The sequence below is a fragment of the Lytechinus pictus genome, chromosome 3 (assembly GCF_037042905.1).
Source record: "Lytechinus pictus isolate F3 Inbred chromosome 3, Lp3.0, whole genome shotgun sequence".
In the NCBI taxonomy this organism is placed as follows: domain Eukaryota; kingdom Metazoa; phylum Echinodermata; class Echinoidea; order Temnopleuroida; family Toxopneustidae; genus Lytechinus; species Lytechinus pictus.
In genome coordinates this window covers 58,571,287-58,598,383 of record NC_087247.1, presented here as the reverse complement: position 1 = coordinate 58,598,383, position 27,097 = coordinate 58,571,287, and the positions used below count along the sequence as shown (strand labels likewise).

At 35.2% G+C, this 27,097-nt stretch overlaps 1 protein-coding gene across 1 annotated transcript; it reads left to right on the top strand.

Annotated features, from left to right (window-relative positions):
- Positions 1-14,635: 14,635 nt before the first annotated feature.
- On the top strand, positions 14,636-26,857 carry LOC129255460 (uncharacterized). The gene is made up of 3 exons (XM_054893811.2): positions 14,636-15,179; positions 20,349-20,473; positions 23,785-26,857. Exons 1-3 carry the CDS (start codon positions 14,636-14,638, stop codon positions 23,983-23,985), a joined length of 870 nt encoding a protein of 289 aa, XP_054749786.2. The 3' UTR covers positions 23,986-26,857.
- The last annotated feature ends 240 nt before the right edge of the window (positions 26,858-27,097 follow it).

Here is a 27,097-nt window from a genome sequence, read left to right as displayed (position 1 = left end):
TTGTTTTTGTCACTGTTCAGTACACTCTCTCTTCCTACAAATAAATGGACAGATCACATGATTAAAGCAACTTTTATCAGTTCATCTATTCATTTTTTGAAAATAAAAATTTGATTCAAAATTTATCATTGACATAGATTGTAGATAGTAAACTGTCAGTAGATGCTTCCTTGACTGCTTTCAGATATCTAAGTAGCACTTCCGTTTGTTTCTTTAACAATATATAATATGAAATATTTAAAGAAACAGTGTACAAATTTGCCAATTACGGAACAACATTCCTGGGCGTACAACCACGGAGGAAGTGATGCTGGAATGTCAGGTCTGGAGCAAACAAGCCAAAGGGGGTTTTGATATGGAACATAATGACAAGTGACAGGCAGGGTGAGAGCATTGCCTCGCCAATGTCACGGCCAGGGTATTAAAGGCACTTCACCCTAACACCCAGCGACCCATTCCAGCACGAAAATATTCTCCCTTCTGTCATCCCCTTGACTAATGCAATCATAATCATATTCTTGGGCATGCTCTCTTTCCCTCGGTGGCGCTGACAAGTGGCACGATTTCCGCCTCCCAACAAACCAGTTTGCACTTTTGGGGAGCTCCCTTATCAATTTCAATTGTGTTGAAGAACATGATTTTCAATGCAACTGGTTTTATTATTTTTTTTTTAATATCACTGTTTAAATAAGACATTTCTCCCATCAGGGAGCCAATGCATGAAAAAATGTGTGTGGATAAAAGTATTTCACTCATGGGATGGGGTGATGAGTTCAGATAAAAGTCTTCAGTTGAACAAACATGTAGAAAAGTATAGATTTTAAAAAGTTATATTTATGAATTAATATGTTTTACATTTTCTATGTGGAGCGTTGTGGCCCAGTGGATTAGTCTTCTGACTTTGAAACAGAGCGTCGAGGGTTCGAATCCCAGCCATGGCGTAATTTCCTTCAGCAAGAAATTAATCCACATTGTGCTGCACTCAACCCAGGTGAGGTGAATGGGTACCTGGCAGGAATTTATTCCTTGAAATGCGTGTGCGCTGTAATCTTAGTAATTACGGCTGCCAAGCTACAGCTGGGGTAATAATACCCAAGTCCTTTGGAAGCACATAGAGACATTATTCATAATGTGATATGCGCTATACAAGAACTGTATATTATTATTATTACTTTTATGCCAGAGTATTTCATAGTTTTTGCACAGCATAAAATATTGAAGCCATAAAGAAAGTGTTTATACAACTAATGAAATTGGTTTAATCTTACAACAAACATTCTTTACTTCTGAATAACCCCTTCACACTAGTATGCCAAGGAAAAAGTGTTCAATTACACTTGTAAGCAACCCCCAGGTCCTATATTCCAATATTGCTGCATCCCACTTCACTCTTTCATGTTAGAAACTGAAATGATTACTATGATGAAATTGAGGATGAATTTGTTGACTGATATGGACTGAGCATTAGGAAACAGACCACAATTAAAAGAAACATAAAGTATCAAAATTGATTTTGGGAAAATGAATTAATTGGTTTGGTTTAATTTATTGATTAATTTTCAATATACAAATCAGAAATACATCAGCAAGCCATTTCATCTACAGAATGAATAAACTGGAAGAAACTGTGCTGAAACAATGCAAAATTAATAGCAAATGATTATTTAAAAGACACCTTTAGTCTGTGCAAAGGAGGCAATTTCAGTGGTGATGGCTAAAAGAATCATTGGTATAAAACTGATTAAACTTAAGTATACTGTCTGATTTCACCAAAATATCCATGTGGGAGATAATTTGATATTCAACTAAAAACATTCAAAATTTCTTGTGAGAACTGCCTAGCTGTAGAAAAAAAGTAACTAGATTTTCAAGGAAATAAATGATAAAAAACAAAAAAAATTAGTACAATATACTATGATTTTTCTCCTCGTAACATTAAAAAAAATCAAATAAATGTTCTGGGAGAAACAGAATATTACTTGATTCAATCTTTCTTTATTGTCGTTGTTTTGTTTTCATAGAAACACTCTCTATCACAAACACTCACTCAGGTCATTCAGATACCAAGTAATAAAAGCTTGGCTTCTGAGAAGTGAATGGGGACAGTGGGAATTAAAAATCCTAATATGGAATCCCATACTGGTATCAGCACAGGGGAATAACAACAATACACCAATGAAAGCAAAGAGGAGTACAGGAAAGAGGTATGGCCTAAAGATAACAAGTGAGTATTGAGCGACTAACAATTCTGATTGGTCATAGCAACCAGGCACTACTCGGAGGCTCCTCCTACATTGCCTCATATGGCAATCAGGTAGTGACATCATAAGCTTCGTAAAGCATGCATGAGTAAGTACTCTAAGCATTGCAGCTGATAATACACACAGGACACACATTCAAGTTTTCATGTAAGTCAGTGGGGGTTGCTATTGTGTGTGTTTAAGCAGAGAAGTATCAAAGAGAGAAGTGAGTGAGAGAGGATATAAACAAGAATATTGCTGGTCTTTTGTCACAAGTTTCTCCACGTGGGTACTGTCAGCTGACAAAAAGTATAAATACAAGAACAAACTTCAAATTCAACATCAGTGTCACTGCCTGATAGTACAGCAAATCCAGCTATTTCCAAACTTAGCAGCCAGCCAACAACATCGAGGTGACTTATGCCATTCTCATGACATCTGTGGATTTCAGCCAGAAATGGACTTGAATTGTTATAAGATTTGGCAACAAGCAAACTATTTTAATGATTGTAGAAACCTTGGATACAGATAACTTGATAGCATCTCAGTGTCCTCTGTTTTTTATATGGCCAGAATGCTCTTAAGCAGCCATACTGATTGCCTCTTTTTCTCAGTCTGGTTTTAAATCATCACATCATTAAGAAGTCGTTTTCATTGCTTTCTCTCTGTCTTTATTGGATTTATTGAATCATCTTCAGCTTCAACAATGGATCTTCACGTGGTATTATACTTTATTTCAATGCTACTTGTTTTGGATTTTCATTCCTGGAAGGTTTCAAGCTGTCAATGCTCACATACACCTCATCCACAGCAGTACATGTGTGAAGCAGACTACGGTAAGTGTTTTACATGCTGTAACATTAATCACATGACAACTTGATGAAAGGTTTCCTCCTAATGCTAGACTCTTGACAGTGGGCCTATGTATAGGTGAGTGTGTGTGTGAATGGGGGGGGGGGGGGGGGGGGGTTAGGGGGTGGTAAAGGGGTAGGTGGAGAGGATTTGAAAATAGGGTCAAAGATGACAAATCAAAAGAAGATGGGATGGGAGAAAGCAAAAATACAGAAAGAGAGTTCAAGAAACTAGATCTATACAAAAAAGAAAGACAGAGATCGAAGCCCAGGTAGGGGGGGGGGGGGGCATTCAAGGTTAATAAAGAGGGGTAGGAAGTGAGGAATAGAATGTCTCAAATAAATGAACATATAACATAGAAAGAATCAGAGACCAATATGGCATAAGACAAATACAGATATAAGTATGCTACATGGAATTTAGGTGATAAACTTTAAGTGCAAAAGAAATGACAGTATGTTTGCTTAAATACAAATAAAAATCCTTTTTCATCTCATAAGCTGTTTTATATGATAAAGAAACTCTTTTGATATGCAAGCAAAGAAGAAAAATATCCGGTTTGGCCCATCATTTGTTGTATAAAACCAAATGCACTTTAGAGTGCAAATTGCGTCAGTCTGCTACAGCAGTCATGGATTTGGCATTGCACAAAATAGCTTGACCCAAAGGAAGCCACCACTGTTTCCTTAGCAGTCTTCAATGGTTTCCTAGAGAGAGAGTCCCTGTGTATCATCCTGTTGAATCCAGCTGTCTGCTCTGTCATTCCAAACCATTCTTGAATACTTTACGCCTACTCCCACATCATTAAATCATTCTTTACCATGCCACATTGAAGTTCATCATTCATGTACAGGATGGGATCTAGTTGGTGAACTTCTAGTTCCATCAGGGAACGGAATGTGTCCTGAGTGCAACAGTTCATTCTAAAGTTCACTGGACTACAATACAGAGGGGTTATGATCATCTTATAAATACATCCTAACAATTCTATGCAGTAAATTTCAAATAAGAAATCAATATTAACTTGACAACCTTGCGGGAAAAGAACCGAGCTTTTTACTTTATCTCAATTGAATAATAATATTCCTGACTCCTTCACATAACTCCAACATTGAACAAGCATGAATGAAGAAGTTGTAGGCTACTTGGTAGCAATAACATAGGACATAACATCATGTTTGGAGAAGGAACGAAGTACAAACCAGCCAAATTCTTTTGATTAATTTCAAAATGAGCTTATTCAAAGCTATCTTAGAATGTGAGTATCTGTAATAAGGACAAGGGCCTTTACCTTACAGGAAACTTTTATCTAACATGGAACACATAACATCCAAACTTTACCCAAATTTCAATTTCAAAGCAAAATGTGTAGCATGGGTGAAGCTGTCTGGAAAAGATATGTTGAGAGGGGGTATTCAAGGGAAACAAAAAAAAATCTCAGTGTCCTTATCCAACCCACACATTACACGTTATTCAACACAGCTGTGGAGATAGGACTAGAGTTTCAGGATTATTTTGAGTCATATATTAGATTTGAGCTTATTCTATGGCTTAGAGACAGAAGCAGATAATCTTCTCATCGAGCTTAAAGAGACTTTGCTGATCTCTCTCGATCTTATTGCAATTTCCGCCATACGATCATAAAAGTGTAAGGCAAGTATCGCTGCATCTTCCGAGCACGCAGCTATCTGAGATATATATCACTTTGAAATGTCAGATTTAATAAGCTTTACATCGAGATATACAATCTCTGCAATTTCTAGTTCTTACTTCCTTGCAAAGTTAAAGTTCACTAAGTGCCATAGATGTCACAATATTCATGTTACTTTCAAGGATGAATTTTGTTTCAAGGGTAATAATGTTTTCCATAGATTGCACACTATTAGACATACAGTATATCAAAATGAAGATAATTGCAAAAAATGTGGTAAACATTTATTCTGACACTGATAAGATAATGATATCTAAACAGCTGTAGATAAGCAATACAATGTTAACCAGTAGCAATCAAACATTGAGCTAGTGAGTCATCACATAATTATGTTGAAAGTAACCCCTCCTGACTCTTACCCTCCTAATAACAATCTATTATTTGAACTGAAGGAGCTAACATGTTTATCATTCAGGTACAAACTCAAATACAGAGAACAGAAATTTGGCTTAGTATTAAGTTTCAATTTCATTTAGCAAATATTCCATATCCATATAATTCCTAACATGATATACATTCATTGATTCATTCCAACTCCAATTTTTTTTCAGTCTGACCTGGAAAATATATGGTTATTTATATGAATGTTTTTATTAAACCTATTATCATGAACTTATAATCTTATGAATGATTACAGAAATTATCTTATAATCTCTTAACCCGTTAATGACCTACCTCATTTTCATCAGGAGAGGATTGAATGTTTACTGACATTAATTGAAGTTTAATTATGAGTGATGTGTTAGTTATAACATGTTGTAATCCATCCTGAAACATAACCTCAGCTATCATCTGGGGTAAAATTGTCCTCTTGATGACATCACTTAAAGTACACATCAGCCATACCATCTAAAAGTACTTCAAGATAAAGACATTACAATGTGTTACAACTCTGGCAAAATAAGTAATTACTTATATTTAAAAATGATTATTTAACTATCTTTTAATGAACCTGTCTATTTGCTAGATGTTCCTCGCCATCTTATGAATTCTACAAATGTAAGTAAAATACTTGAGATTTAAACCTAAAATTAGTTGATATATTGGACAAGTTATTGTATTATTCATGATCTTCTATTCAGGCAGATGTAAAGGTGTTGCAACTGCTGCATGTGTTGTCTAGTTGCTAGCTAAACAACACGGCTGGGTACTGACAAAACAACAACCCCTCCCTAATGACACATCATATTCCCTCTCAAAAGAAATTGCCACCCAGAGTCAACTGCTAAGGTGATGTAAGGACATGTTCACATCAACATGCACATCATAATGTATCTACACAGCACAAAGTGGAACTGTGAAAATCCAATATTTTTCGCACAACACTCACTCATTCTGCCGGGGGGGGGGGGGGGGCACTTCCACTGACGAGTGGATACCATGCGCGACCATGGGGTCTCGAAAAGAACCCTTAACAAGTATTTTCCATATACTGAAAATGCACCCCTTAACAAGTATTGGCATGTAAAACCCTACCCTTAACAAGTATTGGAAACAAAATGATACCCTTGGCAAGTATTTTCTGAACTGAACCCCTAAACAAGTACAGTGATATTTCAATTATTATATGTCATGGATGTCGGTTTTACCTTTACCTACATCATTGGGTTTAGTACGGCCCCACCTCCCACACCTCGCGCAAATAGGACTCTAAACACGTAGTGTTGACTGTTGTTGCAAAAAGTACATCCTTTATAAAACATTTTAGTGTTTATTATACCCTCGCAAATTTGACTCCAAACACATAGCTTTCCTAGTGAAATAGATACCCTTTTTTCATTATTTTAGTGTTTTTGACATCCTTATTACGTTACATACGCAACGTGCCCTACCTTGAAAAAGACATCCTTCTTACGTGTTTTTTTTGTCGCGCATGGTATCCACTCGTCAATGTAAGTGCCCCCCCAGGCATTCTGCACAAGGTTATTCCATTATCAATCTTCCAATCTCCTAAACATTGCTTTCTCAAATAAAGGAAGACTTTGATCAGGATCCCCAAAATTTATTGATCAAACTTACAAGTAATTGCAAATATCCTAATATACCACAATGGGTATAAATTTCTGAAGGCACGTTTGGAATCTCAAACCCATATTTCAAAATATGATAATGCTCTCTGAAGAAAAAAATCCCTGAAATATCTTCTAATGTATAACAGTGAAAGTCTTCCTCCTTCTTGGCTTTGACCCAAACCAGAAGCCACAGTATCCAATACAGGTGTTGTTTACCTCAGACCCCATATCCCACAACACCCTGGATATTCCTAGTTAGCTCCCAGGTATCCTTACATTGAGGATTGTATAAAGAATATGATGAAATGTCAGGTCACACTCACAGCCCATTGACCGCTCCAGACTGATGTGACATCTGGTGGCTCTGGTCATTCTATCTAACTGACTTGACCAAACCCTGTTCTGTGAATCAAGGTATATTTAAGGTGGTGCTGCACCAGCCCGAGTTTGCTCAATCTCGAGATTTGAGCACGATCGGCCCTCGAGATTCAAGAAATCCTGTCTCCACCATCGCAAGAAGGTGCATTATGGTCCGACACCGTGAATAAATAATCCCGAGAGCGTCTGCACCTGCGAATTAGCGAGATAATTTGTAAAATAGCGTGCTATTTTGCAAATAATCCCAAGTTGACTTGGGATTGCAATCTCGACATTAATCCAGCGAACTAGCTCGATAATTGTGTCTCCATTACAAATAATCTTGAGAATGTTCAGATTTGGATAATTTGCCGGATCAGAAATAGCGTGCTAATTTGAAAACTTGGGCTGGTGCAGATGGCCTTATGGATAAGTTGTTTTTCTGTTTCAGTAATGAAAAAGGAAAAATGGAATTCAGCTCAGTGCTTTCCACTCTGTGGATTTGTTTTCTCAACGCAAACATCAAAATTGATGTCAACTCTCTGATTTGGTTTTTGTTCATCAATATTAAAGAGTGCCTGTCAACAAAATGTTCAAGCGCCATATTTCATTATCTAAACAGAATTCAAAGTAAACCCTCATCATAGTATATATAGACTGGCAAGCCATGGGTGTCAACCGGTATTCATGTTGGGGGAGGATCTTTTTTTTTAAATATTTTTTTAGTTCAGTTTGGGGGAGGGTCAGTGACGAAATGAGTCCAAAAATATGTCATGTCAAAATTTGATTTATGTAATAAAAAGGCAATTTTTTCCTCGCTTACAGCATTTCAAAATGAATTTTGCCCTTTACACCATGTCTTGCCCCTAAAATTTTTAGACCCATTACGCCACTGACCCTCCAAACTAAAAAAAAAGATAACAAAAGAGCCCCCCCCCCATGAAAACTGATCGACACCCAATTCTTACTAAAGTATGCTATAACAATGGTTTACTTTGAATTCTATCAAGATAATGAAATGTGGCACTTTAACATTTTGTTTGACATAAATGGCACTCTTTAATATTGATGAACGAAAACCAAATCAGATCATTGACGTCAATTATGATGTTTGCGGCGCGGAAACAAATTCACAGAGCGGAAAGCGTGTTGCGATTTGCTTTTCGCGTTTTAAAAAACAGAACCACTGAGCTGAATTCCGTTTTTCCTTATCCGACTGAAACAGAAAAATGACTTATCCATATGTACCTTGATTTTCTGTGGTCAGTGCTTGCTGGTCAGACCATGGACCTATTACGAATGGACATTCAACGAGAGCATTTTATGACCACCACCTGTTTCCAGCTGTCAAAATTGCTGTCTAACCCTTAACTTTCTCTTTACGCGGTTTTTACAACGACCGCCCGGGGTGATTGTTTACACAAGCTCCTTTCGCCCGATGATCGTCACCGATCGATCACTGGCCCTCTTTCGACCAAAGACGGTCATGTTGTAGCCCCGATTGCCAACAGGGAAAGTCCTTACATTACCTAGAATGCAATGCGCAATTCATATCCGGTTTTTCAGTACATTATTTTAGGCTCTCTATAATGTGCGATTGTCGTCTGTCCATCAAAAAAAATCCCGTTAAATTTCATCAATCCTGTGGAATTTTATGCCCAAATGAAAATCAACTTCTGACCGAAGGTAAGCGCTACTATCGACATCGATACTGTCCGAAAAAGCTGAGATTTTAACGTTTTTCCGCAGATTTTTTCGTCGAATTTCAACTGCTTTTTTGCCGTAGATATACGGATCTGCAAGGTGATGTTAATGCATTTCATTTCCGGTTGTTAGCGATGTACGTAAAAAATACGTTTATGCACGCCTGTTTTCTTGTTTCTGCTATCATTTTCATAGCGCTAACGTTCGCTGCTGTGCGTTGCTTTTGATAAAGTGAACGAACAACATCGTAATAGGTCCATGGTAGGAGCAGCGTACAATTGATTTCCGCTGTCAATCAGTGAGAGCATGTTTTACGACCGGCTTGATGGGTGTCAGCTGCCAGCGCTCTGTTTATAAAAGGATTAGCGGCGACGGTCTCTGTGTCAAAGGAGGGGATTCGTTGAATGTCCATTCGTAATAGGTCCATGGTCAGACCTTGCTGGTCAGACCATACTGGATGAGGCCAGTTCAGGCAGAGATAGAGACAGTCATCCATGTCCATCACTGTTAAATCACTGATAATATGGTGTATTTACACAAGCAAAAATTATTCAGGATTTAATAATTATACAACTTTAATACGCCCTATATTGATGTGTCCTGTATCTAGGGAAATGTTACTGCTGTCTGATGGAAATATTGTGTTACTTGCTCGTCTATTGTCTTAGAAGGCCTCTTTACAAAGAAGATTCATGAATGAATATATGAATTGTGTACCTGTTAAAACTAAATATTTTTTAGAATTTACATCATGTATTAATCCTCAATTTCAATGGATATCTATATATTGGAACCACAAATATAAAAAAAAAAATGGATAACCTATGACATTAGTAGAAATTCTACATGCTTGTTGATCAGAGAAATACATTGAAGTCTATTTAGTTCAGACATTTCTTTCAGCATAGTCGGTTTATAGAGTGATAATTCATTTAAATTGAATTATTCACATTACAGGGGCTTTTCATACTGAAACATATTATGAAAGAATCGGTCCTAGCACTGACGTCACACAAGTTATCTCCTTCACACCAGTTTAATTACAGGATATAACTTTTATTACTGGACTAAATTTCTTAAGTGACAGAGATTTCCTATATTCAGTAACAATCCAGGCATCATTCTGTAATACATCATGAATTGGGTAAAAGTAACAGATATGAATAGGAATAAATCATGATCACAAGAATTTATTTTTTCAAATTCACCAAGGATTAAGTAAACAAATTAAATTCAATTAAATTCAAAAGCAAGTGCATGAATTCTTTGATTTCCATTCATTAATTTGTACTAAGTATTCATGTTTGTTTGTGTGTGTGTAAAAGGTAGCATATCTATGAATGAGGATTTCTATGTGACAATAGTTGCTATATGATATAAGTTTGTTGCTTTTGAATCACACAAAAAAACCTTGAGGATACTGTCAAAGGATAATAACAATCACCTGGTAATAATATATTCTTTCAAAGATATCAAACCTCTGATTTCAATTTCCAATCCATTCCATCTCTCATTGTTTCTATGGCTCTGCCAATCTCCATCATAGCAAATTTCCCACAAATTGTTGATACCATGTGGATATAGTTTACATGGTTACCAGCTCTTACTTCAAGCCATATTGAATTTGGACCTGAATATCGTTTCCTGATGTTTAAGCCATGATGAATATGAACAGACAAAGATGAAAATCTCTCTCCCAAACAATCATGATTGTTGCAATTATTTCAATGACAGGCTAAATTATTCAAACTTTTCAATCAATCCATGACAGATCTAGGTATTTCATTTCGCACTTTTTTTTCTCCAAAATGAGCAGTATAAAAAAGTGACAAATATAAAGTGGTTAGACTTGGTGTAAATATTGGATGTCAGTAATCAAGACATTTCACTGTGAGTAGCTACATTCTCATGTATTTTAGCTGTTTGGAACTTTGACTTGTGATTTCATGTTCACAACAGTTGAACTATTGAACTAATGACAATTAACAGATATCACCCAGCTTAACCTCCCCTCTTTCAGTTTTCTAAAATGTCAACTCCAAGTTCTTCTGTCTTCAAAACATCATATTCCGTACATATGTAAAAAAATAATATGATAATCATGTGTTAATAGTGAAAAATCATAGAAAAAACACAAAAATGCCTATGTCAAAGACAAATTTTGCATAGTTAATATCAATGTGAGAAAAGAATTAAAAAAATTCTGAATGCAATTAACATTCTACTGAATCACTATCAACAAAGGCAACAAAGAATAGCAAATTTATATTTTATTGCGTGAACATTTGACAAAGAAAGTAACTACAAAAGCATGAAAATGGAACAAACACTATATAAATGGAGTAACTATTCAACAAGTGCGCCCAAATAATGGTTATTGGCGGCTGGAAAGCCATCAATCAAACTCATGAAAGCAATTTGTTGACTTTGACATTCCTTGCAACAAGACCTAAACAAGCAGCAAATTACGATCCCTACTAAAATCCGACAGGTTGCATGGAAATTGATCACTTTGTTATTCACTTTGAGTTACCTTAAACTACAAGGGGGTTTTATAACTGACATAACTTTTAGAGAAATACATACCAGTCTCATAATACTGAACAGGATATTTACGATTGCTTGTGAAGTGAAATATGAATGGCAGATCTCTTCTTGTCAATGACCCCTTGTTTATGCATCCTAAAAATATGGCTGATTGTCATAATGAATTATTGAATACTACTTTGTTAAGTAATCTCTCTCTCTCTCTTTGCTTCTCATCTTTTCTTCTTTTCACTGTACAAATAATACTTATAGGTCCTAGGTCTTTGCTCTAACTATTGGTTTAAGAAAATGCAACATAAACTTAAATAATATGTATTAAAAATAAACACTTAAATAAGATGAGACTAGTAGATATAGACTAACAAAACATATGTTAGCTTAGGCTGCGTTTATCCGACCTCAAGCCAGAATCGTGATTTGAATCATGATTGGAATCATGATTCAAATCACAAACATGAATCACAATTACTACAGAATCAGGGTTTAGACGACCTTCGTTCCAAGTTCCAACGCTGTTTCTCCTCGGATTCGGACCGATCCAGTGCGCATCACAGTGCGCAGTTTGACCCAGGAAGTATAGGTCAACGTTGGACACTTAATTGGAGGTCGGCGACGTACATGTGATGTGACAACGTGGGGCGCGCGCCTTGGCAAGAACCGGAAATAGCTCGACACAATGACGTCATATAATCATGATTCAAATCACGATATCGTTTATCCGAACATTTTCGTACGTGATTCTGCAGAAACGTCTTTCCAAACGCCCTTTTTTTCGTAGTTCATGTTTGTGATTCTAATCATGATTATATTCAATTTCGACTAAACGCAATCGTGATTCTGCAGAATCGTGATTTGAATCATGATTGGAATCATGATTATAGGGTAAAAAAGTGGCGGATAAACGCACCCTTAGAAGTCAAAATGAGAAAGTGTGAACAGTATAAAATGTTATCTATATAAATGGAACTGGTGTGATTTACATGAATGATGATGTTCACAATGAATATCTCAGTTGGGTCCCATGTTTATTATATTTTGTTGCTGGCTGCTAGTCATGTTGTCAAAGAGAACGTGAAGGAATGTACCCTGGCTATTCGACCTCTACAGGTCCTCTTGTCCTGCTTAACCCAATATTTGCAAAGACTTGTATGTGATCACAGCTTTATACTTTGTCAGCTGCATTGATGTAAAGTGCAATACACTTCAATTCATTTGTCAGGGCGGTTAAACCATATAACATTATACCCTAAGTAAATGGACTAGGGAAAACCAGGTCATATTCAAATCAATAACATTAAGAGGAATTTTCTAAATCATCCAATTTTGTCTTTGTTCTAGTAATGAAGTCACAGAGCTCTACTTTTAACACCATTACAAAACAAAACACATATTCAAAAAGAAAAATAATAGTTCGAATATCACTAAATATATTTGTTTTTCATATAATTGCGTATCACATATAATCAAATCAGGACCACAACAAACAAGGATTTTTTTCAAACTAGTTGTGTTGACGGGAGTAAGGATCAACAGTGAAGTATGATGTTCACCATCTGTTTAAATAATGAGTTCATCCATCTTAGTCCTTGCCATAAAATATTTGGGCAATTTTTTTTTCAGGACACATCATATCTCAGCTGCTATGGAAAGACAAACCTATACATTTAATCAACATAATGAATAAGCTTAGCTTTATTATTCATTTAATCTTACACCTATGTGACTTCACAACTTTGAACATTAATGGTCTAAAATGACAGATGTTTCAATCAATTAAGGATTTCTATCTATGCAATCCTACTATGCACATGCATGTGATTCCATTGTGTGGGAACTGTTAAATAATTAGAAACTATATCATTCTATCAAAGTACACATCTTAACCTCCAGAAGGGCTTCATCCTTCTCATGTCATGGTTATTATTATCATACCCTCTATCACCCTTGCTTGAAATTAAAATGTCAAACTAAAGTAGGTTGATAGGTAAGGGCTCGGTTATCATGAACCAGACATGCCCTCCACTGTGTATGAGCAGGAGGACAATTACATGCATAATGTCTGGATATATATAGGCATTTTGACCAGTGTTTTTTTATGCTCTCAAAAAAATTATTACTTGCATAAAAATCTACTAATTGATTCAAGATAAAGATGGCCCTCCCAAAACACAAAAAAAAATCAATATTGAATAGAATTTGTGAAATATTATGGAAACTTTTACAAGGTACATTGGACACTCCATGCTACCCTTGCCCCCCCCCCCCCTATGAAAACAATAACATACTGCACATAACCTGGCAATAAGTTAGAGCACAGAAGGGGGGGGGGCATAACATCAGATAAAACAATGCTTTACAATTTAGCTTTAAAGAGTGACTGAATAGAGGAATGGAAAGGGTTCTTGAAGGATCTATGGTCTATAGGTCCAGGAAAAGGCACATGTCTCCAAGGTCTGAAGACCTGTCACGTTGCTTTTGATAGTTTCCTGTCGTTAAAACAAATTAAATTGTTCAGGAAGACTCAAATCCCTAGCACCTACATCAAGTCCTGTTAACAGTATGGTATGCATTGGGCTAAGTATATCATATAAAACCACGAAGGCCTTCAACATGGAACTACAAAGAATGTGACAACTATTTTTGGTGGTTAATTGAGCATCCTATTACTTATAGTTGTAAATTAGCAGTAAAAAAAGATGTATGTTATATAGTATGATGTACGAACCAATCTACACTATATGCCAACTTGTTCTAATGATACAAAATCCCCCTATGAGACATGGGAATGAGTCATAAACGTTGCATCAAAATCATATTGCATTACTACATATTCAGAGATCCATAAGTACATGTGAAAGAGTGAAAGTTTAAGGGAGTCTTGTTGGAAGCTCAGTGTTATGATTTTATATGTCTTTCCCCAGACACAATTACCAGTACCCCAAGATTTAGATCAAACTGGTCAGACTGTGTCTGTAAAACTGATTATCCTTTAAAATGAGTTTAATGTCATTCTCAGTTCAAGGGTACCAAAGGAGAAGGTAGTCAGTGTTCTTTAACTTGCATTGTGCCATTGGCAAATTCAACAAGGTGGAAGGGAATGAGAAAGGGATAAAGGCATAAATGAGTAAGATGGCAAACAGAACAAACATAATATGAATAAATAGTATGACTTGATTACATGGTGCATCTCATGTTTGTGAACATAAAAAAATATGTTGTTCTTTATCATATTTACAGTTATCAGAGGGAAAGTACTAGAAGAGGCATTTGTGCCAACAGGTGATGCCAAATCCTCAAAGGCACCTGCTCCTACACCATCACCAGATCCAACTACAAAGAGGCCTTCTTTCAAGTTCCCTGATTTCAGGGAGCCCCAATGGTGGGAGCCAGTCCTCCGAAGGCCACATCCAAGGGATCCCCCACCTAGACAACCCGAGTGGAGGAATCCTTTCTTAGGCTTCCAGAACCCTCCTCCTCTGGTCCTTGCTGATGAACCTCCACCTCAAGAACCTGAATACCTTGAGGAACCTGACCTTCCTCTCATGGTGGCTGACCAGCCACGCCTAGTGCATCATCATGGAGCATACAAGGAAACATTTCCATGGCAATACAAGAGGAGATACACATTAAAGGTTGACAAGGTTTACAAGGGAGAGGAGATGATATCACCAAAGTCAACAGTAAATGTCTACACGGAACCAGAAGAAAGTATGTGTGGAAAGCAACTCAAATTGGATACAAGATATCTTATTGCTGGTAAGTTTCAATGAATGTATCTTTTATCCACATAACACAAATGGGTTAATACAACAGTGGTGATGTACATTTGAGCTTTTTGAAATTCCTTATGAATACTACAAAGTTGGTACTCTGCAGAAAGTATTAAGAGCAAACACCAAATGGCTCATACAAATGGTGCTTTGTATTTGGTTACAATAAGGAATGTTTACCACTCAATCTAGAATCACTCCAATTTGTTGTACTATTTACTAAAATCCTAAACAATTGTATGCACTTCAAGTTCAGTGTCTGAGTGTGGATATATGCTTGTATACCCATTAATTGATCTCTTTGATAAACACATTTTTTAAAGACTAATTTAACTTATTTATTGGCATCCTCTCGACATACTTTATATAAAATACTTGTTTGGAGACAAGGAAGTGCAAGGTAAGATAGGACAAAAGGTTTCTTCAGAACTTATGGCCCTGAAGTGAAATTATGACCTTAAAGTGAGATATTTTCTGTGACTGGAGAAATACGAAATTCCCTGCACTTATTATTTTTTTTAGATTTTGACTTTCTTGATGTGCAGTCTGCCCAATATGGAAAACCATTTGTATATGCATTTGCAGCTTTTTGTTGGCCATAGTCCAAAAACTTACTACAATCCTTGAAAGGTGCAGAGTCCATCAATAGAACCAACAAACAATCATATAAACACATCATGACAGCAGTATGAAACCATTCAGCATTAACTACAGGATAGTCCATATGGAGAATAAAACCCTTTTCTAAATCATGACCCCCCTCTCATGGAACACACACTTCTTCTTTCACAACAAGCAGAAATCATGCCACTTTGAAGTTTTATTTAGTAATTCATAACCTTCAACTTGAAAAGACTGATTTCTTCAAGTTAACAGATGAAGGACATGAATGTGCATGTGTTTAAATCAATTAGATTTGAACTCCTGAACCACCTTAGTATCTGAAAATGTAGGAGTGTGTCTTGTTTCCATCTTCCCTCACCTCCTGTATCTTACAGGTAGGGTGTGGGCGTAGGTGTTAAAATGAGAATTGAACCCTGTGAAAATTTGCCAGAAAGTCTCCACCCAAAAGCACATTTGATTATTTTCCTTGTAAACAAGCTTGATGATGACTCTGCATGAAGTCTGAGAGGAAGTTCAAGTTGGAACATTTTTAATATGTGTGAAAGTTAGTACTATGAAATGAACTTTATTCATGGACCTCGCAAATAATAAAGGGGAGTGCCATACTATACAAATAAATTGCTTGTTAACGAATGTGTATTCAATATTGCTATATGTATGCTTTCCTAACATTACCTTAAAAACCTGAAATAAAAAAACATTGAGCTTCATGGAAATTAAAACTACAGAGATTCCCAGAGGCTTTGTACAGACACCACTTGTTCCAATGAAAAGCATTTTTTGAGGGATCAACATTTTTACACAGCTTGAATAATTATCTAGGGTACAGGGTAGATTATGTCATTAAGACTAATTTAACTTTGTAGATCTTTTCCTGAAGTTAATTTTCTTCTCACAGATTCTCGTTTGTATTTAAGCTATAGTTTCAATTATGATTCTCAAAGTATTTTCCCCTATCAAAGCATAGAAAAGTGCAGAAAAGGATTACCTGAAGCATAATAGAAAGCTGATATATTCAAGGCATTCAATCAATTTGTGTCTAACAATTTGTTCTCTGATGGGATGAAAATAGGCCATGAAGATCTAATGAAATCTTAAGGCAAATTATCTCACTCATATGGCTCCATTAATCATTAGTGGTATGATAGGCTTATCTATTTAAATAAGCTTCTTTTTCACTAATAATGCATCTTTCAAATCACATATCAAGAACATGGAAGAGGCAAATTGAGAGAAGATGGGGTTAACCCTCTTCAATTTAAAAGTGCAACCTAAGCCATTTTCATGAATACATGAAAGGCTAAAACAGATATCTTGGAAGAATATTTATGCTAAGGACTATAAAAAGATTTCAGATAAATTCCATGAGGCTATTAGGAAAGGATCTAAAGACCACAATAACGAAATGGAAACTCTAAATCATGTAACTTTATCGTGACCTATCACCAACAAGAGAAATGTTAGTGGCACAGGTAATTACAAGTTTTGAACAGAAATCATTCTCTTGCCAATCTTTAAGAATTGTATAAAACTATGACTCAAACTTAGATTTTTTTAACTTATTGGTACATTCCTGTAAGTATTAAGTAACACTTGTGATAATTCTACATCCTATGTAACCTCAATTGTGGTGATACCTCCGCTCCTGCGACATTTGCTCCTGTATTAGTATCTCATAGGGCATGGGGTTAGAATTAGGTGGGTAATAGAGTTTTTGGTTCAGAATAATGTAAAGATAAGGATTAGAGTTTATTAGGTTTTCTGTTTGGCTCAACAAGCAGATATTAATAGGAGCAATTGTCACTGGAGCAAAGTCATGGAACCCCCCAATTGTATCTGCACTATTTTAGTCTTTTTCCATTTTAGGCTCTATAGATTTACTCACATCAAGATATCAATTCATACCAAAGAATTATATAACTTGCTATGGTTGGTATTCAATTCAATGATAAAGAAGTATATTTTACCTTGTCTTTGGCATACACCATTTTCCAATTAAATACGCTGCATTTTTTGTGTTAAATTGTACTTTTGTTATGTTTTCTGCTGTTTTTTTAACCTATTATTAGTACATATATATTGATTTGTGATTTCATGTTTTTATCAAATGTTTTGAATTGATTTGGAAATAAATTTCACCTTATTATATATACTTAGACAAAATATTTGCCTAATCTCAGTGATCAAATGATGAGTATGGCTAAGTAATATACCTTAATTCAAGACAAATGCTTGCTTTTAATAATAATAATTTACTAAAATTGTTAGAGTGCCTTTTCTAGAATGATACAGAGTACATTACATAAATACGTTTAAAAATGTGAATCAAAATGAGAGATCAGTGCAAGTGGGCATTGATCGAAAATATATATATTTTTTTTTTCTTAAGTATGTCAAGTGACATTTAATTCTTAAAAGAGTTAGGTAGTTAGTTCAATTTTTTTACATGAATTAAAGTTCAAGTCCTCCCCCAAGACAAGTTGATTTAAATGAAAAGAGAATAATGGAGAAAAATCAAACATATTTGAAATAATAAAATACAAAAGACATAGTGAAGGTGCAGCATGTAAACTTTCTCATTAGCTTACCACTAATGATGTGCACATCACTGCTTTGTTAAAAAAAAGAAAAATTGAAATTGTCATAACTTTAATAATTTTACTTCTGATTTTGGCTAAAATTTTCAATGTTGAGTTCTACTTGTTTGATTTTTCTTTTTTTCTTCCAAATTTAATTTGTTTTTCATATGAATTCACTTTTCAATTAAAATATGAGAAAACAATTGACTCAATCCAGTTTTTAATTTTATTCTGGTCTAGGTCACCCCATATGTTAGCAAGATACAAAGACGAAAGTACAAGACAATTTTCAAGAAAGCAAATCATAAGGTTGAAAAAAAAGAAATGAACTTGACTTGACATTCAATGGCATGTAAGGAATGCCAAGGTATAAAGAATCAGCTGTTGCTTGTCATTAAGAATCTGCCATTGTTCTTAATACAATCTGAACCCAACTTCCTCTAGTGCTATCGTGCCCTATGCGTCCTCAGTGTTGCTTGGAGTATATAACCATACAGAGTGGGCATCTCAAAACAAATACAAAGATGAGATTTTTATATTCTTGCAAAAGTCACATTATGTCAAGAGCGGATCCCACTCTCTGTTACTACAATCATAGACACTGTTCTTAATACCTTCCTAAAACTAGTTTACTGGAAACTAGTTCGGTTTCGAATTTCGCGCGAAACGTGTCACCCCACTGATAGCGTTTCCATAGCAACAAGATCGCTTTACGGGAAGTGATTTTGAAACCACTTTCGTGTGATCAAGTGGGAACGCTAGCAAAGCGATCTTTCAAAATGGTTCCCTGAATCTGTTTCCAGTAAACTACTTTTAGAAAGCGTATAATGAGAACGGCCTCACAGTCTTTAATACAGAAATAAATGAGAAAAATCAAGAAATTATACAATTTATTATCTGTCATTCAACCAGTAAACACTGAAAGAAAGAATCTGAATTACATTTTGCACTTTGCATCTTCATGTGCTTTAAACCAATTGATTTATCATGATTCACACTTCTTGCCCATTATGGCATACATATCTCTTCTTCCCCCAAAATGTTGTAACTTGTCACTCAAACTTGCATACAAAGGCATGACTTGAATAAGTGTGAAAGGAGTGGAAATGGATGGCATATTTGGTGCAGAAAGAAATATCAATATTGTTATAACTCTGCAGCTTTATATAGTATAAGGTGATGTGTTCAAGCAACAGAAATGACAGGCTGGGTTTGGGCAGGGCTAATAAAATACCAATCACAGCAACAACAAAATAATAATAATTATAAGGCAACTTTTACTTTGCAGCATTAGAATGTTACTGTTTCATTTTACACATATTCCATGACATTTTTTTTTTTTTTTTTTTTTTTTGGGGGGGGGGGTGGTTTAGAACATAAACATTTTAAAAACATTTCTGTGGGTGAGAGTTGTTGTTATTCTTCCTAGACTGACATCAAATAATATAGGATATTCCTGACATGTCTTGCTTTTAAAGGGGATAAGAGACCCATGGGCTACAAACCACAGACACAATAGGGGCCATTGCTTGGCTGGTGGGGGGTTAAGAAGTGTGCATCACTAGGTCATGGGAGGGGGCTCCTTTATTCTGAGGCAACTTAATTCAACCCATGCAGAAAGGGTAGATATTGAAAGCCATGGATGGGCTCAAGTCTGTTAACTCAGTGGGTTTTCTTGTTTATACTTAAGTTATAACAATTAAGTTGTTTACGATGAAATGAAGTTGTTTTCTAGTCACCTGGGCATCTCATCTTCAGAGTGTCACTCACAACTAACAGATCAAGTCAAACCAGTCTATAGCCAGAAGAGGGTGAAATAGGAGTCATTCTGTGTCATGACCTGCTATAAATCATCAATTTATTAAAATGAATTTGATTACAATGGCTCTCCTCATCTCCTTTCCCCTCTCTCTTTTCCTTTCTACTTCTTTGTCCATCCTTCTCTATTCCAGGTTATATTGTAGATGGTGAAATCTTCATAGGCCTATGCGACTGGGTCGTTGAGAAGTCCAAACTTACAAAAAATCAGAGGAGAGGTCTGAGGCATTCGTACAAAAAATATTGTGATGTCTGCAGGGTAAGTTCTACCTTATTTTTGGGGTGTTAATGTTTCAAAATTGCTTTCCTTTGAGATACTCAATCTTTTCAACATCAATTTTTAAAAAGATTTTCCAATGGACTAATATTCCAAGGGATTTGGAGATGTACAGATGAAAGACAGATGTCATTCTAATTCAAACAGATGAAGAACCAAAAATATATTTTTACATTTCTTTTTCTGCAGTATCATTTATATATAATACTGAAATATACATTTGTTAAAAATATTTTAAGGTATATAATGTCATTGTCATATCTGTAAATAGAGGGAAACATTATGACCCAAATAGTGTCATGAAATACTTTAGAGTTCTAAAAAAAGACCTACAGGCTTAATTAACCTTGACAGGAGAATGGTAATGAAGGGAAAGGAACTACTTGAAATTTTTGTTTTATACTAAAGATCACATCTATAAATCCTGCAAATTGTTAGCTTACTCCTATTGGTTTTTAAATTTGGTTTACAACAAAATAGGCAACTCCTTGTTGTATAAGGCAAGCTAAGAAGCTTTGCTGCCAATTTGCTCAAATATATCGTTGACTAAGCTATGATTAACTGCATGTCATGAACATATCTTTGGTAAAATAGGTACACTGTGTGAAAAATATATGGCTCTGATGTACATGTATATCTTCATATAAATTTCAAGTAAACTATGCCCCAAAGGTTAGCTTTGGATAATTTATACATCATTTAAAAAGAATAATTTTCTAAAATATGCTGTAAAAACTAAACACAACTTGAAAATAGCAGGAAAAATACTAATGGACGATATATGACCTATCTCTGTCACTTTATGTATTTCACAATACAAAAAATGAACTTATATGAAAAAGGACTCTGATTATATTTTGCAGGTGTGACCAACAAGCAACACTAAGCAACATAAAAGAAACAATTTGTCACTTTTTGTTGCAAGTGAAAAGAAGCATTAGATGGAACATTAACCTATCAATACACATTCAGCTTGAGAAATAGTGACATACAATGATGACAATGTACCAAAGAGCACCATGCTTGTTCTCACATTCCGATGTTTGTTTGCTAATAGTACAGAATCACAAACAAAACTTTTATTTTCATTTCTTCCTTCAAAATTGTTTTGTGAGCAAGGTAGTGAAATAAACCCAAACAATATAATCAGTTTTGAATGTTGTGCTAGATGCATTCCTATCTGAAATCAACAGATTGAGTTTGATTTTTTCCCATTAATATGTAAGTAGAACATATTAGAATGATTAATGCATTTCAAGATATAACAAAGAAAATATGCATGGACTTTTTTTAAGTGAAAAAAAAAAAAAATAAGGCAATGAACAGAGTTCCTAAGACACTCAGTGTCTGATGTTAAGTATGTCTCAATACCTAAGCTGGTTGAACGTGTATTTAAAAAAAAATTGTTTAGAAATCAATAAATCAAGGGTGGGATGTTTTGAGTGAATCAATGACAAAAAAGAAGGAAAATGTTTTAACGGTTTGTTTAGTTGTGGGATCTACAATCGATGGGTCACTTCCTGTCATTCATCCTATTCTAATTACACCAGACTGGTTGTCAAGAAAACATGTTTACTGTCCTCATAAAATACAAGACTGTCTTGTCCATTCATAATCTCATTACCAATTAAAAAATGATTACAATCTAACAACTGGTCATCAGCCTTGGCCATTGCTGTATCAGTATATTAAGTATATTGATGCTCAAAGCTATCCAACCCTAAGGCATCATAAACTACAATTAAAATGGCATAGGAAAACAGAATCAGGAAAGTCCACTTCATCCAGCCAGACTTGTCCTAGACTGTCTGTATACAAAGGAAAGGGGTAAGGATCACTTAAGTGCCTTCTCTAAGGATATAACCATACTAACTTTGATATATCTCTGTTTGTTCCCAATAATTGAATACTTCCAAGTCTCATCAGGTGACAATGAATAAAGATAATCTAACAGTGCAGACACACACACACCCACACCCTCACACACATCAATATGCACACCATCATGAGACCTTAGAAATCAATTTTATCTATTCATATTACAGAAGATAGTGAACAATCACATTAGAGTCATGCAAGCAGCATACCTCTACATCAGAAAAATAATCCAATATTAAACGTACATACAAGGCAACTTTGCACTAATTTGTCTCAATTCAGTGTTAAAGTGTGGCCAACTATAAAGTAGCTATTGTTTTTCACTCTATATTATGGGAAGAGAATAAAGTCAGATGATTTGTCTCCTGTTTGGATACTTTATGTGTAATCTTCACCCTTCAAGTACATACCTTTGCTTCTTCACCTACTGTCTTATATAATAGTAGCAGGGGGGGGGGGTGTTTTGCATACCTTGTTTGCTCCCATAAGGCATATCTGCACCATCCCGAGTTTGCTCAATCTCGAGATTTTAGCCTGATCGGCCCTCTTCGCGATTAATCTCCCGATTCAAGAAACCCCGTCTCCACCATCGCAAGAAGAGCGATTCCTGCTCGAGTGAGGCATGGATGCATTATAGTCTGATGCCGTGAATAAATAATCCCGAGTGCGTCTGCACCTATGAATTAGCGCGATAATTTGTAAAATAGTGCGCTATTTGCAAATAATCGCAAGTTGACTTGGGATTGCAATCTCGAGATTAATCCAACGAACTAGCGCGATAATTGCATCTCCATTGCAAATAATCTCGATATTGTTCAGATCGGGATAATTTGCCGGATCAGAAATAGTGAGCTAATTTGAAAACTCGGGATGGTGCAGACGGCCCTATAGATATGAATTGTCAACTTACCTGTACTTTAGGCAAGATGCCCATTTACAACACTTGTCTACAGTCATTCACTTTCTACAAACAAGATTATGAGAGTCCCCCCAAATCACAAAAGAGAATTTGAAACACATAATCCTGCCTTAATTTCAGCACGAAACTTACACTCCTAAAATTATAATAGCAAAAATGTTTTGGGATATTGCGCTACTCTATAATATTAGGATTGTACCATATAATATAGTGAAATGGGGAAAGTAGCAGAGAAGACAGTCTGTATGTCTGAGACAACTTGGACAATTTTAAACAAAAACAACAAGTTATTTAACTGAAGAAAAGAGAGAAAAAAAGAGAGCATTTTTGTGAAAGAATATCACACATAACATGGATCTATATCAGCATATGAGGTAAAAATTTAATTTTTATTGACTTTATCAATAAATGTGTTGAAAAAGCAGAGATTTACTCTATCATATAGGTTATATGAATTTTAAAAAATTAATTCTTTTTACTTTTTTGTTCTCTCTAGATAACAACTGGAACTCTGTATTGGCCTCCTGAAGCCAAAGAAAAAGATGTATGTCCATACAACCCATACCTTACAGGAAACACAGATTGTGAAGGTAAATATTCTAGCTGTATCAGATATCCTGATGGCACCTGTAACTGGATGGAGACAAGAGAACTCAAACATTGTAAGAGGAAAACAGGCAGTTCAATATTCTTATAAACTCTAAAAAGAACAGTACCTTACAAGAGGCTTCCGGAAATGACTGATGATTCCTATATCAATGTGAAGGAACATGAAGTGCACTTCTCTCGACAATGCAATTGGAAAGTGATGGTGACGGCACATGACAAGTGCAAACTGATGTTTCATATTGTCTTCCACTGAATCAGTAACCAGAAAGGAAGAACTGCTTGGAGAAGTTTCATAGCACTGGACAATGGAACATCATTCTTCAGAGGCTCTTGATTTGCTTCCATCGGAATAGTCAATATTCAATCAATCTAGAGCAGTCTTGGAGCATTGACAAAAGGTTGCATACTGAGGAATCTATCTTGTCACAGCTTTGGCTGTACCATCTTCATGAGAGATTTGCTATAACCTACAAAATTAAGCTATATGGTAGAACAGTTTGAAACCTTGTTTTACCCACTGAAATGAGATGATACTCATGTGATTACCTAATGAAATACAGGTTTTACTGTGGACATGGCCACTGGGTCAAGTATTGGTATTCACATAAACTTTTTAAGTTTTCAATCTAGTCATATTATCATACATTTTGAAATTCTCTGACGTTGTATATTTTTCACTTCAAAAGGCTTATAGTTATTGCTTTGAAATATAAGCAAACTTAAATGAGTATTGAGCTGGACTTAGGTGCAGGATTTGGGATGATTGCACAATAAAGCAGTAAGATGTACTATTTAAGATGTAATTATACCTTTGCCAATGTTAAAGGTTTAGTGTTATTATTAATTGTAATAATGCCAAGATAAAGTTGAACTGTGTGCATCTCAGGATACTGATTTACTTGACTTGTATATTGAAGCTAGCAACATCCCACAGTTTTATAAGTATTTTCATTTAAATTTTGCAGTATTATTATGCAGGTACATCGTGAAATAAAAAGAGATTAGCGGTGAAATTAAAAATGAATTTTGATAGATACTTCCAAATGTTTATGCAATTGCTTTATATTAATTATTTAAAGTATTATATGAAATTATGTATGGTTGATAGATAATTTATTCTTGGACAAGGTGTACATTGATTGGTTATATTAATCTTCCCCTCCTACCTTTGTTTAGAGTTTTATTTTTGCTGTATGTATCATAATGAAGATCTTATCATTGATTTGGGAGTAAATTATTGTATACATAATGCTTTTTATTCACTAAGTCTTCCCTAGAAGTGGATATGCAAAGCATATACAGTTTGTCATAAATAATAAACCGTATATCTGAAGAAACTAATTTTTCCTCCTTATTCACAAATTTGTGCAAGGAATAATAATGCAATTTCTTGAATGATTCAATTAAATTATGATCTCTCAAGGGATGATGGTTGGCAAAAAGTATCTCTCACAATATTAGTATTACCATCTTTGTGTTATATCTTTCACACCATTGAAGTAGCTTCAGTGCCTGATGTCATTGCCAATTTATTTGTACACGAAAGATGTAATTAGTTATCCCAGTCTTACAGGTGTCAATTTTTAAGATTCAAGATGCAATCCTAGGTCAGCTGAGGCCATGATGTGTCATCATACTTTTTTTTTAAATTTTTACCACTTCCTGCACAATCATTTAATACTTATGAGAACAAAATAAGTTAGGTTGGAATAATGCAGGCTTAGTTATCACGTGATGACATGATACTTGACAATGGGACATATGCCTTTTTAAATGTCTCGTTAGATTTAATGAAAATCACAAAAATAGCACATAATCATATTCATGTCATATATTGTGAAATTTCACTTGTAGAGATAAGCTTCTAACATATATTCAAGTACAATAAAGAAGCTTAATCCACTGAAACAGCTGTAATCTCTATGTTAAAGGGAATATATGAAGAATTACACTATTCAATCTGGAATATCCCATTTATTTTGTTGTTTTGATGTCAAGGCAACAATTTTCCTCTTGAATCAGTTGAGTCATTTTGTATCCAGCTCCTGTAGAGAAATCCATTCTATATAATTGTGTTGAATGCATACCCTTACAGATACACATTTGCCAATGACCATGCATCTTACTTATCATGCAAGAATCTGTTTATCTAATACTTGTAGACAGTAAATAGGGTTTGCAAAAACTGTTATTAACATCAACTATGTATGTAAATTTGCAAACAGACTTTTTTGTAGTATCAAAATAGAAAAGATACTACCGATCCTAAATCTATAATCCATTTTCATTTCAAACTTATTTCAACTCAATGATTAATAAATAATTGGTCAAAGTTAAAGTGTTTGTTTGAAGACTTTGATATTTTGAAAGAAGACCTTAGATCCATATATGATTAAGAAGAATAGGTATTCTCCAACTATGGATGGGTATGGAAACATAAAGTTTGCATCACAGTTATCATACTTGCTTGAACTTTACTTGGCTCTCAAGTCATTTAGTTTCTGTAGCGTGACACCAACTGCTTGCTGGATTCTCAAAATAGAAACAGGATTTGGTTAGAATTATACAAATTAGACCCTTTTACCAAACATGTCTTAAAATAGAACTATTTATTTTACCTACACCTCTTCCTTTCCCTCTTCAAATCAACTATACAGACTCTTGGCTCTTTCAGATGGCATCTCTTTCCCTGAAGTTTTCATCTAATCCTATATCAGAAGTGATACATATTCAAACTAAACTACATAATTTGTCTCTTTTCTATTGACATGGGGAATCATCGAATGTCTTCCTTATCAAATGGATACTTTTTAAAGATGAAGATGAATAATACCTGCTTTCTAATTAGTGTTGATGTGAAACCTGTCTTACAGAGTTGTGATCACTCTAATTTACCCTTAACTACTATTAAAGCCATGTCCCAATTCCCACCACATGGGCCATGTGCATTGTCCCTTTGTAAAAAAAGAAAAAGAGGCAGAATTACTAAAACAGTGACACATGCCAGTATTTGTCATATGAAGAGAACATGTTGAGTGGACATGTGCATTCAATATGATAGTATGGCTGGCTTTCCATAGTCAAATTGTTCCAAATGATTGCAACTCTTTGGGGTTCAGATGTCAGGTCCTGCACAAAGTCTATGAAGATTTACAGAGTCCACCCTGATCCCTTCTGAAAGTATCCCATTACTCCATCAT